The 17,853-nt window shown below is 45.0% G+C and overlaps 1 protein-coding gene across 11 annotated transcripts in view; it reads left to right on the top strand.

Moving 5' to 3' along the window:
• EHMT1 (euchromatic histone lysine methyltransferase 1) overlaps window positions 1-17,853 on the top strand; it is a 147,706-nt gene that overhangs the window by 52,948 nt on the left and 76,905 nt on the right. For 10 of the 11 annotated variants that reach the window (XM_061603637.1, XM_061603626.1, XM_061603629.1 and 7 more), the window contains 3 exons: window positions 9,216-9,303; window positions 9,952-10,511; window positions 16,926-17,079. In XM_061603637.1, coding sequence (XP_061459621.1) covers window positions 9,216-9,303; window positions 9,952-10,511; window positions 16,926-17,079 — 802 coding nt within the window. Of the gene's footprint in view, window positions 1-1,436; window positions 1,484-9,215; window positions 9,304-9,951; window positions 10,512-16,925; window positions 17,080-17,853 lie in introns of all 11 variants that reach the window. The other variant, XM_061603634.1, reaches the window with a different exon arrangement.

Here is a 17,853-nt window from a genome sequence, read left to right as displayed (position 1 = left end):
ATTCTGGTGGGTTGCTTGGTGGGCAGCAGTGCTAGAATGTAAAAAAATCCCCGAAACTCTCCAAATGCTTTACAAAATATCCTTCTTTGGAATGGTGTTTTTGATTCTATGTGGTTAATAATTGGTGGTGGGAATGCTTTGTTTCCCTGGTTTCTCTTCCCTTCCCTGTCGGTGTTAGCCGGGTGGTTTTTTAACAAACAAACAAATAAACCAAGGTATAAAGGGTGTTCTTTTGTTTTAATCTCCAGCTGTTGGAAGTTGCATCATTTTCTTCTATCGTTTAAGGGCTTTGCCTACCAGTCTTGGCTTCTGTACATATTTTATGCTTTGCATGGTAAAGCTGCTTTGGCAAAGCCAATCCTGGAGGGTTTGTGTGTGGTTAGAATGTGGTGGGGTTAGGGTTCTTTCTTATTGAGAGAGATCTGGCATAGATGGGAAAGCAGCAGACCCATGTTGTGGGTGGGATGTAAGGAGAGGCGTTGAGTCACCTGAGGGTGTTGCAGAAGACTGGAAGGATAGCCCAGCTCTTCTGAATCTTTTTTGTCTCTGTGCATGTGTGTGTTTGTACAGGCCTTTCAGAACCAGTCTTCTGGTTTTTTTGGCCATTTTCTGCATGCAGAGATTGCTCTGACTGGCTGTAGGACAAGGTGCTTCTACAGTGCAGCTAGCACAGTTAGATGTTGGCCTCCCCTTGATTTAGTTCCCATGTGTGTTTTGTGGGTTGACCTATTTCAGCTAAAATAAGACAGTGTTTTCTTCTGGGTTTCTCCCTCTTTCTTTCTCTCTCTCTTTCTCTTTCTCTCTCTCTCTTTCTCTCTCCCTCTCCCTCTCTCCCCCTCTCTCTCCCAACAAATAGCAACATCAGCAAAACCACAGACCAAGAGAACCTCAGTTAAGGACACCATCTTAACATATCAAACACCTCCTTCCCTCTTGCTTTCTTACAGGAAACAGTGGGGTTCTGATGCAACTATCAGGTGTCACAGGGAAAGGAATGGGGAAGGGAAGGAGGAGTGATGTCCAAAGAAAGCCATGCTGTGCCATTGAAATGCACGTGTGATGGTGCCTTTGCCTTGTCCTCATTAGATGGACCATGCTACTTCTGGACTGGGGTTTGGCTTTGCTCTCAAAATATCCGGCTCGATATTCAGAAGCAATGCACAACCTTTGGGGTTTTGGGGAGTCTTCAAGTGCATTCCCTGCACCCTAGCAATTCCCAGGCAGCCGGGCAGAATGGTGCCCAGAGGTAGGGTGGAAAGCACACCTCGCTCAAGCCTTCTTGCCAACTTCCTCCCCTTTCTTTTAAAAAAAGCCCCTTCAAAGGGGCCTCGTCTCCCCTGCATGTCATATCTATGCATATGCATGCTTTGGTTCTTAAGCCTAACCTTTTGTGAAGGATCTCTAGTGGCCAAAGATTAATAATCGCTCTGTTGTAGGCAGGAAGAATGGAGGCAGACGGCTGCCGGAAAGGAGAGGGAGGCGAGTGAGTACAGAGACTCTTATTCTGAAGCAGTCTTTGCTTGGCTGTTGGCTTTTGTTTGGGAGTGCTGTTAAAGCAGACATTTCTCTGCTCTGGGGAGGGTTGGGTATAAGATTTCTCTGCCAATCAGGAGCTGACAGACTGGGGCATGGTGGAGTGTGAACAGAAAGGAAGTTTGATGTGCATTTAAGTATGGGGGTGGTGGAGAAAATGGAGGTACTGGCACAATTCTTGGGAGACACATTTGGGTGGGCTTTGGTGGGTGCTTGGAAGGAGTTATGGACATTACAGAGTGCTGCTGATTTGTGTGTGTATGGGAAGTGTGTGGCTTGATTGTCGTCTGTGAGGCTGAGTGTAGGCTTCTCCACGGCACCTGTTTTGTATGAATAGCCTTCAGGCTTGCAAATATTGATTGCAGTTGATATTTATGATTGATCAAGGAGGATGGAAGTTGAATCCTTGGCATTTTCATGGAGTTGAAGCAAGTTGCGTGTATCCTCCTTATATACCCTTCAGAATGTGTTCAGCCCCCCACCCCCACCCTAACAAGAGAAAAAGGCACGGTGGTGCCCTCTTTAAACAAGTTTGGGGTTGTGGTCCTTTAGTGGAGTGAAACTGTTGATTTTAAAGGAAAACAAGGAGCCTTTAGATGATTGGCTGCAAATGTTGATAACGAAAAAGTCTAATAGGATCACTGTTTGCACATGGCCTTGGTGGCAGGAAACATGAGCATGTTTGTGAATTGTCTTTGAAAAGCATCATTTCCTGGATGGAATCTGGAGAATGGGGAAATTTTGCCCCTGGCAGATAGGCCAAGAAAGCTTCAGAAAGTGTTGGTTACAGCCGGCCCTATCTTCAGAGCCTACCCTGTTGAGTACCTGCAGCAGGCTTCGCCAGCCTGGTGCCCTCCAGATGTTTTGGACTACAACTCTCCCCTGCTGTGGTTTCCAGCAACTGGTATTCAAAGGCATCTGGCCTTCAACACTGGAGGTAGAACATAGCCCTTGTGGCTAGTAGCCACTGATAACCTTATCCTCCATAAATTTGCCGTATCCTGTTTTAAAGCCATCCAAGTTGGTGGCCATCACTGCCTCTTGTGGAAGGGAATCCCATAGTTTTCACTCTGTGCTGTAGGAGTAGTTTAATACAACCAGTTGCCCCCCCCCACTGTTTTCTTTACAGCCTTGAAAAATATTTCTTGACATAACCAATGAAACGTTGACTTACGTTCTAGGTTTAGATGTTAGTATATTGCTTCACTGTGGACAATGGCAGACTCTCCCATTTTTGTTCAGAGTTGGATTGTATGGCTACCCTTGCATTATAAGCATTTGATTGTTCTATCTAAATGTTGTGTCCAACTTAGGTCCCACTCAGACTGAGCCCACTGAAAACAATGGACGTAATTTAGTCATGTTCATTCCTTTCAGTGGGTCTCCTTTGAGTAGAATTAGTATTGGATGCAACTCTTAACTGCTGGTCTAATGACTTGGAGCAAGGAAGGGGAACCTTTGGCCTGGGGCCTGAATGTGGCCCTCAAAGCCTCTCTAGTTGCCCCTTGGGATTCTGCCAGGCCATGCCCCTGCAGGCCACACACCCTCACTGGTCCTGCTCTGTGCCCTCTTGTAATGATTTTACCTGCCTGGAATGGTCATTATCCTTGAACTGTGATAATGGCTCTTGCTTACATAGATGCAGGCCTGTGGAGTCGGTATGCCAAACCTCCGACTCCTCTATTTTTCTACTGTCTGACTCCTACTCCTTCATAAATAACAAATGTATATTAACTTGTAATAACAAATTTACTGTAGTAAAATGGTAGCACAAGGCATTTCATCACCACCACGTGAACCATCAGGCTAGATTGATAGAACATAAAATATATTTATTTGATTAAAATTTCTGAACAAGAAAACTTTCTTAAATTCCTATGAAAGTTTTTATTTCGAAGTTGGAGTCGGTACATTTCTACCGACCCCACCCAAAATTGCTTCTGACTCCACAGCCCTGCATAAAATACACTGCATTGGATTGAAATATAACCTGGATGGCTTTAAAAAGAAGACCGGTCAAATTCATGGAGCATAAGGCTATCAACAGCTGCCAACCATGATGGCTGCGTTCTCCCTCTAGTGCCTGAGTCAGTTTGCCCGAGTACCAGTTGCTGGGAATTACAGGTGGGGAGAGCGTTGCTGTCGCGGGCTTCTCGTGGGGCTCTTGGTTGGTCCCTGTGAGAACAGGATGCTGGACGAGATGAGCCTGTGGCCTGTTCCAGCAGTGCTTTTCTTGTGTCCTTATCAAGGCTGAGTTTGCTTAGAACACAAGCTGTGGATTGGCTGGTAGAGAAGTAGCAAAAGGGAAAGGCATAAAATTGTGCCGTAGTTACTGGCTGTGGCAGGAAAGATCTGGGGGGGGGGGAAATGATTTACTGAATGCGGTGCAGTTGCTTCTGTGCACATTAGGACTGTAGAAAGTTGCTGTACGATGGGCCAGACCATCTAGCTTGTCAACACTCACTGGCAGCAACTCTCCAGGGTTTCACTCGGGAGACATTCCCAGCCCTCCCTTGGAGGAGCCAGGTATCAAATGTGGGACCTTGTGCATGCACAGCAGCTGTGCTACCGCTGTGTGAAGTGAAGGAGTCTATGTGGGTAGGAGCACAGGAGACTCCCTTACACCAGGTCAAACCATTGGTCCATGTGGCCAAGCGTTGTCTGCTCTGACTGGCAGCAGTTCTTCAGGGTGTTTTCCGTCTTTTGCCACGTGGTCATGAAAAAGAAACTCGTGATGCCAGAGATGGAAAAGATATTCTCTGCTTTCGAGTAGCCAACATGGTCCCCTCCTGTTGTTGCAGGCTACAGTGCCCATCAGCCCCAGCCAACATGACCAGTGATTAAGGATCATGGGAGTTGTAGTCCAAGCACATCTGGAGGGCGTCATGATGACTACACCTGCACTAATTTCTTTTGGGGCAGAACGTACGTGCCTGCGATGCTGCCTCTCACCCTTGAATCTTGTACTTTTGAGTGTCAATATTTTGATGGATATGTTTCTTTTTGGTGAGGAGAGGGCACGTGTGGTTTGTCTTGTGGCCACAACAGAGGGGTCTGGACCATTTCCTCCCACCCCCAGGTACATTTCCTGAGTTAGTGGTATCAGGGCAGCCTGCCTACACAACACAGCTAGCACACTTAAGGCCCTTAACACTCAAAACAACAATAACAAAACATAGTGTAATTGGTAAGTACATAGCAAGGGCTACTGTTGGTATGTAGAAATAATCAGCATTGCAGGAAATGCTTATTGATCTTCTCAAGTCATTAAAGAGCAAAGGGAAACGGAGTGAACAACGCAACAGGTCAGGCAAGATCTCTTTCATGCACCTCACTGCCAGCCTTTGGTGTCCATTGCCATGGGATGCTGTGATGTCTGGCTACAGTTACCACTATAAATAACTCAGTGGTATAGCTTCTGCCTTGCATGTAGAAGGTCTCAGATTCAATCCCGGGAATCTCCAGGTGGGGCTGGGAATGTCTCCTGTCTGAAACTCTGGAGAGCTGCTTCCTGTCAGTGTAGACAATACTGAGCTAGATAGACCAATGGTTTGGCTCAGTATAAGGCGGTTTCCTGCGTTCCTATTTGGGAAGGGCCATAACTTTGTGGCAGTGCATGTGCTTAGCATGGAGAAGGTCACAGGTTCAACCTCCAGTGTATCCAGGTATGTCTGGAAATGTTCCCATTCTGAAACCCCAGAGAGCCACTGCAAGTCATTGTCACCTATACTGTACTAGGTAGACCAATGGTCTAACTCTGTATAAGGCAACTTCTTACGATCCTTAAAAAACATGGGGCAGGAAGAATTCTATCTTTAATTTATTTATAAGAGCATTCCTAAATTGCCTACTCGCTAATAAAAAAAACCCAAACAAACCATGGCAGTGTACAATAAAATAATTAACAGATTCATAGAATTATAATAACATAAAATGCAGAACAAATGACAAACACCCATTCAGATTGATTTGCTAAAAACCGTTGGTGAAATAGAAATGTTTTCAGCTGGCAACAAAATAATCCAAATTGTAGGTGCCTATTTGATCTCAATAGGAGAAGCGTTCCAAAGTACTTGTTCTATTAAGCTAAAAGTCTTAATTTTCATAGAAACTAAATGAAAATGTAATAACTGTCAGACAGTCAGGAAGGCTTCCCCAGATGATCACTGTGAGCTGGTTGATGTGTAAAGGACAAGGTGGTCCTTCAGGTAACTCAGTCCTAGGCTGTTTTAACATAGGATGTGTACACACACCATACATTTAAAGCCAGTGTGGCATAGTGGTTAGAGTTTTGGTCTACAACCTGGGAGACCAGGGTTCGAATCCCCATAGCCATGAAGCTCACTGGGTAACCTTGGGCCAGTCACTGCCTCTCAGTCTCAGAGGAAGGCAATGGTAAAGCACCTCTGAATACCGCTTACCGTGAAAACCCTATTCATAGGGTCGCCATAAGTTGGAATCGACTTGAAGGCAGTTCATTTCCTCCAAAGAATCCTGAGGTGTATTATACCCCTCACTGAGCTACAATTCCCAGCACCCTTAACAAATCGCAGTTCCTAGCATTCTTTGTGGGAAGTCATGTGCTTTAAATGGATGGTGCGTGTGAAGTCATAGATAAGAATGCTGGAGAATGTAGAGGCATGCTCTGGTTGTTTCTGGAAGTCTCTTCCTTCAAAAAGGTGAATGAGCAATGGGAGATGGATGCATTGATCATTGTTTGGTGCATTTGGATGGATCTTTGGAAGGCTTCCAATTGTTGATGGAGCTGAACCTTGACAGAGAATTGATCTACCGGTTACAAATGATGGGGCGACAGACACACGTGTAGGGTTCGTTGAATGTAATAAACCAGCATGTCAAGAAGTGGGTCAAATTCAGCTTTGATGAGATCAAAGGCCCATCTAGTCCAGCATCCTGTTCTCACAGTGGCCAACCAGATACCCCAATGGGAAGCCCACAAGCTTTTATTTCTGATGCATTAGTTTGTGACACACAGGGAGTTTCATTGTTTGTTTGGTTTTAAGGAGGGGGGAAGCATGTTATAATTGCAGTTTTATTCCTCTCATCTCTCCCCTGCCCCTACAATAGTTTGAAATACTGCAGACCAGAATTCAACCATATCATTCTGCATAATGTATAGATTTGCTCTCTGATGAGAATTCACACACCACTTACTTGAGAGTAAAGGATGAGTATAAATTATTTGGAAATTATGTTCTTCGAGGTTTTGGGTTGGAAGCACTAACCTGCTTTTGAAATATTGATGTAAGTTATTTAGATCTCCAGGTTGTTGTTGTTTTTTAAAAAAATCATCCACACTTAACTCTGTTGCACAATAGGACACAAGTGCTGTTTTGTAGTTTTGTTAAGTGCTGTTGGAGAAAATTTGATTATTTTTATTTTTTGCATAGCGGTGCTTGAACTCTATAGTCTTTCTTTTGAAAATATTTCTTGCTGATCTTTTTTCTTTCTTTCAATAATTCATTTCATTTTTCTGCATTTGGCATATTATGGCCTAAACCTGGATCCTAAGTGTTTTTATTGAAAGCAAGCTTTATGAAAAATGTGAAGCTGCCTTATTCTGGATGAGGTAATTGGTCTGTCTTAAGAGCCCAGAACTATCTACTCTGATTGAGAGCAGCTCTCCAAGATTCCCGACTTCTTAGCAGAAATTATTTTACGTCTGGGCTTGGAAACCTCAAGTCTGGAGGGCCAGTGTGGCCCCCCAGGTCTCCTTTTCTGGCCCTTGGGACTCTCCCAAGGCCACACACCTTCCTTCAATGTTTGCAGATGGCTGGAATGTGTTCTTGAACTCGATAATGCCTCTGATAATGCCTGGATGGAGGATAGAGAGGGGTGTGTGTGTAGAAAGTAGCCTGCAGTACAAAGGTAAAATGTACATTCATTGCTGTGCCCATTTTTGCCTCTGGCCTTCCCACCACTGGCATGTGGCCCCTGGATGATTGCCTAGGAAGGGAATGTGGCCCTGAAAAAGCTTCCCCACCTCTACTTTAAATGGAGATGTTGTGGGTTGAATTTGGGGCCTTCTGCATTCAATGCATGTTCTCTTTAACTTGAATGCTTTAACTTGGATTCCTTCATAGAGCAGGGGGTTGGACTCGATGGCCTTATAGGCCCCTTCCAACTCTACTGTTCTATGATTCTAAGCTCTAAGCTATGGCCCTTCTTCAACTAGGTTATTGAAATCAAGCAACATGCTAGATCCCTGCTATGCTAATGAGGTGCTGGTTATCATACTGGCCTGTACTAATATGGGCTTTGGGCTTTCAGCCTAAGTGAATTGCCTAGTTATCTCTGGCATTTATACAGTTCAGTGGTAGAACGTCTGCTTTCCATGCAGAAAGGTACTGGGTTCAATCCCTGGTATATCAAGGCAGGTTTGGGAATGCCCTGCCTGAAACCCTGGAGAACCACTGCCGGGTAGCATAGACAGTATTGAGCTAATGGTCTGACCTGATACAAGACTGCTTCCTGTGTGCGTGTGCACACTGTCTCCTCTCTCCTCTCTCTGTCTGTCTGTCTCTCTCCCTCTCTCGACCTTAACATTTGCCTTTTTGGAAGATGCTCACTATTCGTGGATCTGGCCCATTCTGCTTTCAGAACCACCCTGTGCTTTAGATTAGATAGGCTAATACCTATCTAATCTTGAACCTTGTGGGGTTGTTGGACTACAACTCCCCTCATCCCCGACCATTGACCATGCTGGATGGGACTAATGAGAGTTAGTCCAGCAGCATCCGGAGGGCACCAGTGTGGAGGATGCTGTGTTAGGGTGAGTGTTGTGGCTTGATTTAAGCCCACTTAACCCAAGTGTTTACCTCGAAGTCAACCCGCTAACCCAGTGGTGGTGAACACCAGACCGCAGATCTAATTAACCCCGCCAAGCCATGTTTATGTATGACATTAGAGGAGGGGCAGGTAAAGCTGCGCAGTTGGTCTAGAAGGGGGGGTCTGCCACTTGCACAGTGCTTTGTAAATGCCAACAATCAGCTGATTGGCTGGGCTTCTGTGCACAGCCATCCCCCACAATCAGCTGCTTAGAGTCTAGCCCAGGATTTCCCAAATGTCCAGGTTCATTGACCTCTTGATGAGCTTATAAAGTTTCCATTGATCCCAACCCAAATTTTTAGGAATGCGACTGAAATAAAGTCAAGAAGCATCAGTATATATAATAAACATTTATTAATCATCAGTCGTCATTAGTAACAGTCATAAAATATGAAATGTTGTATTGTGGAATCGCCTCATGAAATACAGAGGTTCTTCACTGGCAAGGGAGGAACTCTCCATACACGCCCTGCATTTCCAAGGCTCAAGTTTCCTAATTAGTTTTTTCACATGATACCTCATAAACCTCTTTTCCACTTGTAGGCCCTTTTCGACCCCTAGGGCTTTATTCACCCCTTGCAGTGTCCCATCAACCTCAGGGTGTTAATATCGACCACTTTGGGAAACCCTAGTCTCACCACTTCACCACATTGCAACTTTTTGACTGTTTCTTTTTGCCGTTAGTTGGCAGTACATTCTTTCCCTGTGAATCTCAGCTCTGGTTTGGGGAAGAAAATAAGTCCTATTCAGCAAATGTGTTGCTTGCTAATTTACAAAGGTATAAAAAAATCATGATAAAAAGATGATTTCCCCTCCTCTGTCATCCCTTTTAGCGAGCTCTGATGAATAAGGGCGAGTCCAGAAGAGAGATCTGCATGAAGACGGAACTGTTAAAAGATATCACCAACAACAAAGAGGAAGGTAAGCATATATGAAGACTGTTAATCTCAGCTTGAAAAGCTAGTTGAAAGAGAAAGGTCTTCGGTAAGGTGCCAGAAAGACAACAGAGCTGGTCTAGTATGCAGGGCTGTGGAGTCGGAGTCGGGAGCAATTTTGGGTGGAGTCGGAGTCAGTAGAAATGTACTGACTCTGACTTCCAAATAAATTTTGATTGACAAGAAGCGATTTTGGGTGGAGTCAGAGTTGGAGTCGGACAGTAGAAAAATAGAGGAGTCGGAGTTGAAGGTTTGGCATACCGACTCCACAGCCCTGCTAGTATGTAACGGGAAGGCAGTTCCAACGGGTAGGTGCCCTCACACTAAAGGCCCGGTTACTGTATCATACGGAACGGACCTTCTGATAAGGTAGCATCTGCAGGAAGCCCTTTCTGACAGTATGCCTCTGAATACCAGTTGCTGGGGATCGGAAGTGGGGAGAGTGCTGTTGCATTCAGGTCCTGCTTGTGGGCTTCCCATGGCCGCTGTAAGAACAGCTCTTGCGCTCCAGTCCTGTTTGTGGGCTTCCCATTGGGGCGTCTGGTGGGCTGCTGTGAGACGGGCCTTTGGCTTTTCTTATGTTCCTTCCAGCCTTTGCTCCCATCAGTTGCTCTGCTTTTCCCCCCATCTCCAGGATTTAATGCTATGGCAGCTGATGAAAGTGCCATAGAGAAGCAAGTTGGGGAACCAAAGATGGCCCCCGATGGCGAAACCAACGGCTCCTACGAATGCAACGAAGCAAAGAGCCACCCAAGCGCAGCTAAGAACACTCAGGACAATGTAAAAGTGAGCCAAGGGGACTCAACTGCTAAGCTGAGCAGGATAGCCGAGAACGGCATTTCTGAGAGAGACAGTGATGCCGGGAGGCAGATCCACATAAGAGCAAACGATTTCACGCAGACGTCTGTCATGGGGAGCAATGGGTACATTTTGCCGAAGCAGATGGCTCCGGAGCCGCCCGTACGGACTGCTGGCAGCGCTTTTGCCTCCCTCATGGGCCATGCCGCAAAAACGCTTCCCCCGGGAGGAAGCAAGGGGAAGGCACTCAGCACCTTTTCCCAGCCGCAAGCTGCTCTGCCGGCTAAGCTTGGGGAGGGCAGTAAAGACGGTGAGGCTAAGAAAGTGGCAGCGGCGCATGCCAGCATCAAGATCCACAGAGCTCGGAAGACGATGCCCAAGTCCCCCTCTATCCTGGTAAAGTATGCAGAGAGTAGCTGCTAATAAATCCTGGGAGGAGGGGGTCTGTTTTAGGTGTGTGGGGGAGAGGAGGGCAAGTGTGAGCCGGCGTGTGTTGTGAAGCTCTTTCCCTCTCCTCACGTGTCTGCCAAACTTGGATAACTCTTCAACACCAGGAATTCAATACGTTGTTACCTCCTGATAAGAGTTTCTTCTGAAGCAAAGTCTAATCTTGAGTGACTCCATCCGTAATTAGAAAACAGAAACAGATTGTGTGATCTTCCAGGATGGGGGTCACCAATGTGGTGCCCATGGGCGCAGCAGCAGCAGCCTTCAGGTCTTTCCCTGGTGCCCACGAAGTCTCTGAGCGCCCCACCACTCACACACACACTTACTGCCCCCTGGTCATGAATTGGTGAGAGTGGTTACTTCCCCCCCCCACTTGAAAAGTACACAGAGATGGAGGAGAGTGTTAGAAGACTGGTGCTCTTTCCCACTTCCTTTTTCAGCCCTGTGTGCTTTTCAAGGCTCTGGTTAATTCTCCTGACCCAGCGTTTGCACAGATGCCTTGGAAAAGTGAGTGTGCGTGCACTTTCTGTCTTTCTGCCTCTTGTGGCGGTGGGGCTGGTTCAGCGGAGGGGGCAGGGCATTGACCAGAGGGGCGACACCTGTGGCACTTGCTCAAAATTCAAATGTGTCCATGGACCTAGAAAGGTTAGTGACCCCAGTTACAGGAGCATCTTGACCAGCAAGTGTCCCCTCTGTCAGTTTTTTACCCATTCATGTTGCTCTTGAACTACATAGCTGGAGCATTATGTGTTCATCCTAAGAGAGATTTGTGTATTTCTTCTGCTTGGGAAGGGGATGATCTTCATGCATTTCCCATCTCCTGCTAACAATGCACCAAGATCTGGCTTTGTGCCCTTAAGATCTCCCTCTTGGTGTGCATTGTCTTCAATTTTTCTTTGTTTTATGTGAACTATAAATAATGTGGGTGGGCTTTCCACAGCCAAACACCCGAACCACAGATGGATTCACTTTTTACAAAGTTTTATGTGATTCTTGCTTAAAGCTGGGGCCTTCTTTGAGCTGCTTGTAGAGTTTTGGTGCTTGATTTAGGCCACATCTGCACCGTACATTTAAAGCACAATTATACCAGTTTAAACAGCCATAGCTTCCTCCAAAGAATCTTGGGAATGATCGTTTGTTAAGGACTCAGAGTTGTTCGGAGACCTTCACTCCCCTCGCAGAGCTACAATTCCCAGAGAAGTTCAGCAGTCATTCTCTTTTCCCGGGGAACTCTTGGAATAGGGATCTCCTAGCAATTCACAGCACCCTAGACAAACTACAGTTCTTAGGATTCTATCAGGGAAGCTGTGACTGTTTCAAGTGGTAGAATAGTGCTTTAAATGTATAGTGCAAATGGGCCATTTGTCTTCAGGAGCAGCTGGTAAATATCAATGAATGCAGAAATGTAGCACAGTCTTTCTACCTTGATGATTTTTTTTTTAAGTAGTATCTTTTCACAGAATGACATTACTCCTATTTTGATTCTGTTCTTCATTCATGGATATTTCCACTTGTCCTTGGGGAAAACTTGCTGTATATTTGATGGAGTAAATAACTTCTGGGGTGCCGGTTTGAGGTATGCCCCCCCTTCCCCTCTTTTCTTTGAACATCCTTTGTGATGTCCTCTTCTTCTTTTCTGCACTGTGCTTCTGGGCATTGTTTAAACAGGACAGATCTTTTAATAACAGCAAAGTCCAGACATTGTGGCCCTCCCAAATAAATAGAATGTTGGTTCTACCCAGAGTAGACCCATGGAAATTAATGGGCATTTAAAGGTAGCTGACCCTGCTGGGAATTGTCTTTATTTTTCTGTGTGTTGCAGAGGAAGGGGTTGGGGTGAAGATGTGCTTTCTGCTAAAGGTTCTCTCTTTGGCCAGTGCCCTCCCTGGGGTTTCATCCTCAGCCTGGCGAAGGTCTAGTTATTGATTCAGCCATAGCTACATGACTGTAAAGATGAAAGGGGTTGAAATCTGTGTGTGCAGACCAGATAGATCACTCATATTCAGATGTGATACCACCCTTTCCAGCTTCAGTGACAGGGATAAACTGGTGCTTATTGCAGTAATACCTCAATTAACAAATTAGATGCATCCCTGGACATCTTTAACAGAAACTTTAGTACCAGAGGTAGGAATAACATGGAAAGAATAGGGATAGGTTCCTACACCTGCTCCTAGATGGTGGGGGCAGTTTCAACAGGGGCTTTAAAGGGTGCCTGCGTGGCACCCACCCCCTTCCCATCCCCTCCTTCTCTGAATCCTAATGAATCCTTCCCTCCCCAGCCTTGAGAGACAGCAAAAGATCTCTTTAACTCTCAAAGCAAACACACAGGCCTGTCAGTTTCACCCTAGCAGTGCCAAGGCACAGGCTTAAAAGTTTATCCAAAGCAAAGCCGGTCAGTTTCACCTTTAAAAAAGCCTTTATTAAAAGCAGCATCTTTCCTGGAGGACTGAGGTATTGCTGTAATTGATATCCATTACTTTGCCTTTGGCCAACAGTTTCACTTTCTCAACATGTAGCAGAATAAGCTGATAAAAGTCCTTAGAAGGTGAGGGACCATAGATCCGTGGTAGAGCACCTGCTTTACATGCAGAAGGTCCCAGCTTCCATCCCTAGCATCTCCAGGTAGAGAAATATGCTTGAAACCCTGGAGGGTGTTTCCAGTCAGTGTTGACAGCATTGAGCTAGATGGACCAACGGTCTGACTCAGTGTAAGCCAGCTTCCTGTGTTTCTAGAATGGACTGTACAATATCAGGTTGCAGGTGAGGATAACTTTTTTGAATTCTTCCCATGTTAAAAACAACAACATACAAATATGATTGATTATTGAGAAGCTTTCTGATTCCTCCTTCTCACTCGTTTTTGAACAGTGAATTTGTCTGGTAACAAATGAGGCAGCAGATTGTCTGGTTATGGCCAAAATATTGTGTTCATTATCTCTCTCTTTCTCTCTGCCATGTGAGCTCTAAGCCAAATTAGGTACTTATTTTCTGGTGCTTGAAAAAAAATAGGGTACTTAATTTGTTATCCCCCCCACCCCTTTTCTTTGCTGAATTTTATAACTTTCCCCTATTATTCTGAAGGATTTGCTTGGCTGTTTATTACTGTCAAGCAAATTCCCTTAAAGAATCTCAGGCCTAGGGACCAAATGCACCCCTTCCAGTCCTCTCTTGGAACTCTCTTCAGGCTGCCACACCCCCTATCCCCAGGCCACATGCCTCACTGGCCCTGTTTTGCACTTTGAGTGTTTCTCCCTGGCTGAAATGTGGCCTTAACACTGACAATGCCTCTTGCTTGCTTGGATGGAGGATGCAGCAGAGAGTGTGAGCATGTGCAGAAACGAGTCTACTGTACAAATGCAGAATTTGCATTTGTTGCTCCACCCACTTTTGCCTCCAGCCCAGTCCAACACTGGCATGTGGACCCCAGAAGGGAATGTGGCCCTTGGGCTGAAAAAAATGTTCCCTATCCCTGCCTTAAAAGTAAGGGGAGATTTTTGGGGTGACACTGACTTGTTAATCTATTTTGGGTTTTTTCTTGGACTTAAAAACAATGTTCTTTTATTTATTTTATTTTAATAAAATTTTATTTTAATAAAATTATATCCCACCCCTCCTCCCAGTAGGAGCCCAGAGTAGCAAACACTAAGAACAATCTAAAACACCATAAAAACAGCATTTAAAATATATTAAAACAAAACATCTTTAAAAACGTCTTTTATTAAAAAAAGCTTTAAAAACATCTTACAAAGCAATTCCAACACAGATGCAGACTAGGATAAGATCTCTACTTAAAAGGCTTGTTGAAAGAGGAAGGTCTTCAGTGTGCATTTCATTATCTTGCAGTTTTTTTCCTTAATCTTAAATTGGACTATCAGAGTATCTTCTGAGTGTTTTTTTTAACCTTGTTTTTCCTAGTAGCCTTGGTATCATTTGCATTTGCTTCTGGCTGGGAAACTTAGGTTGCCTTCTGTTGGAACTGTTGTTGCTGCCTTGGCTTTGAATTATCTTGCAGCCAAACTGAAACTCTTAACTGGGAGCAAAACCTTAGGAAAACACTCCAGGTTCTTTGATAATTTTATCTGAGAGACTGACAAGAGCAAGTGGTCCAATGCTGTCCCACTTATTGTGATGCTGGTGGGCAAATGCTCTGTTAGAATGCAGTGGCCAGACTGCTCATAGGAGCAGATTACTGGCAACATGTTACTCCACTGCTGAGAGAGTTGCACTGGTTGCCGGTTTGCTGCTGGGCCAGCTTTCAGGGTTAATTCACAAAGCCCTAAACAATTTGAGCCGAAAGTACCTAAAGGACCCTCTGATTCTGTATGCTCCACCTCAGTTACTGCGATCCTGTGAATGGGGCACTTCTGGTGGTTCCCCTCCCCTTTGAGGCTCAGTTGACCTTCACCAGGGACCGAGCCTTTGGAGTGGCAGGCCCTGGCCCTGTGAAACTCCCTGACAGTAAAGGTTCAGCAGACACTGTCCCTCCGTTCTTTGGGGCATCTTTTGAAAACTATATTGTTTAGATAGGCCTTTGCAGTATGAATTTTCTCTTTTTAACCAATCTGTATTTATTGATGGTTTTAAAGATGTCTTTATGGATGTTTTTTGCTAGTTTTATTTTTATATATTGTATACCATCCTTGATATATTTTTATGGAAGTGCAGATTATAAATATGTAAATTTTATTATATGATTCTATTTTATTTACTGGTAGCAACTCCAATATAGATTTGTAGCTATATTCGCTGATTAACTCAGGCCCATGTGCCAAATGCTGACCTCTAGGTATCTCTGTATGACCCTCGGGACTCTTTCCAAGCCACACACCCTCCCCAGGCCACACCCCTTGCTGGCCTTGCTTTGCACCCTCCTTGAGTGTCCTTGAATTCTGAGAATGCCTCTTTCTTGCCCAGATGGAGGATAGAGAGGAGTGTGTGAGCAGGTGTAGAAACTAGCCTACTGTTCAAAGGTAAACTTACACTTGTGGTTCCTCCCACTTCTATTTCTGGCATTGCCTGCTTCTGGCATGTGGCCCCTGGAAGGTTGCTCAGGGGTAATGCGGCCCTCAGGCTGAAAAAGATTCCCCACCCCTGCTGAAGAGGCACACTGGTACAGGAATACCCCGCTATACGGACCTTCACTTTACGGACACTCGTGAGTACAGACATATTTACAGTAACACCATTCCCCTGTTTACGTACGCTCGCTTCGCAAGAACGGACACTTAACGGCATGATGCCACCGCCCGATCAGTTTCCAACTACAAACTTGCGTACAGTACGTACTGTTAAAATAAGGCCTACTGTGTTTATTTTAGTTATAAATGCGTTATTTACATCAGTTATGCCCGTATATGATGATTGCAGTGCAGTACATGCACCGATAAGTGAAAAAAAGGTAGTGCTTCACTTTAAGTACATTTTCGGTTTACGTACTCGCTCTGGACCCATTGCATACGTTAATGCGGGGTATTCCTGTACTGACATTACAATCTTTTCAGCGCTAGGTTGAAATTCATTGTTTCCCAGGCATTGTTGGTGATATTTTAGTTGGAATTTTGTCACACTTGACTCTTGTTTTTGTTTTATGTTTTTAGTCTGCTTCTCTCTTTTGGGGGGGGGGCTGTATATTGTTATAAGTTTGTTTATATATTTATATATATAATTTACATGTTGCATGAATACTTTTGTTCACACAGTTTTACACTGCCTTGCAATCTTTTTGATGAAGAAATCTTTTAAATAAGTCTGATGTCTGCCCACTCCTGCTCCATCACACATGTGTTCCATTAAGCAGACATATTAAATCCATCAACTTCTGCCAGGGGAACCAGTGCCAGGCACTTTTCATTATGGATGGCTGCTCTGGATGAGTTGCCTCTTAGCTGTACATCCTGTATTTTCATGTTGAACTTAAAGAAAGCCAGGCATCTTATGTGACTGAAAGAAAAGCTGTGAACTCGAGCCAGTCTCTCTGCTGATCATTTGTACCCAAATGCTTTGCTCTGAATAGGGGGTTCTGTCTCCATTTGTGTGTGTGTGTGTGTGTGTGTGAGAGAGAGAGAGAGAGAGACAGAGAGAGAGAGAGGTCTGAGAGTTGGGTGGAAAGCAGGGCTGTGGAATCGGACTTGTGGAGTCGGAGTCGGAAGCAATTTTGGGTGGAGTCGGAGTCGGACAGTAGAAAAATAGAGGAGTCTGAGTCGAAGGCTTGACGTACCAACTCCATAGCCCTGGTTGTGTGCATTTTTGAAGAGGATTAAATGTCTTTGCCTCCTCCCCCCCCCTTTTTTTTTAGTGATGCTCCCCCCCCTGCTTTTTACCAGAAAATATAAAGGGTCCTTTTTTATTTCTGTTCCCTAGCATACAAGTAAAGACCCCAAAGAAGCACCCAAGGAAGATGGCAGCAAGCATGTTTTGGAATTTGGGAAGCCCCACTCTTTGCCCCCTCTCCCTGGCCTTCACTCATCTCTACCTCAGAACCAGAGCTATGTGGCTGCTTCAAGATCACAGACAGGTAAAACATTGGGTAGGGGTGTATATCCCCTTTGATATGTTGTTTTGGGAGGCTAAAGGTCAGGTTAGAGTCTGCTGGGCTTTTTCGTAGCTGTTTCCGCTGCCACCACCTGCCTCCTTTGATTGGATTAGCAGTGTTTGCAGTTAAAGGAGAAAATTGCCACGGATAACGCTATGTTCCCAGAAAGGTTTAACAATCACCTGAAGAATCAATCCTTCTTCCCAGGGAACTCTGGGAACTGTAGTTCTGTGAAGGGAAAAGGGTATCTCCTAACAACTGTCAGCAACTTTCACAAATGACAGTTCCCAAGATGCTTTGGGGAAGCTGTGACTGTTTAAAGTGGTATGGTACTGCTATACATGTATAGTGCAGATGCATCCGGCATGTTGACTACCTGAAAAACCCGCAAGAAAGAGATGGCAAACTGCCCAGCTTTGATTTCGACCCAGATCCTTTGAATGTATCGTGTGTGGCTGCTGCTTGGTCTGTTGGTCAAAGGCATACCAAAACAGCAGGAGCCATCAGTAAGCTTCAGCTTTGAAAACTCGAGTGAGAACCTCTTCTGGAAGTCAAGTTAGATGGCAAAGCCTTTAAAAGCCTCATGGCTGCTGTGGTTGCTGTTCATCTGTGCTGAGGAAACTGATGCTGCGAAGGGAGGGCAGGGAACGAATCCGATGGTCAGACACAGTTTGCATCCTTAGTATAGAAAGGCTTTGAAATCAAGCTATAAGGCAGGCCTCCCTGGCTGTTTTTTTTTTATCTAATCCAGCTTGA

This window comes from Rhineura floridana, chromosome 20 (assembly GCF_030035675.1).
Source record: "Rhineura floridana isolate rRhiFlo1 chromosome 20, rRhiFlo1.hap2, whole genome shotgun sequence".
In the NCBI taxonomy this organism is placed as follows: Eukaryota; Metazoa; Chordata; class Lepidosauria; order Squamata; family Rhineuridae; genus Rhineura; species Rhineura floridana.
The sequence above is the reverse complement of the archived record's forward strand: the minus strand, read 5'-3'. Positions and strand labels throughout refer to the sequence as shown.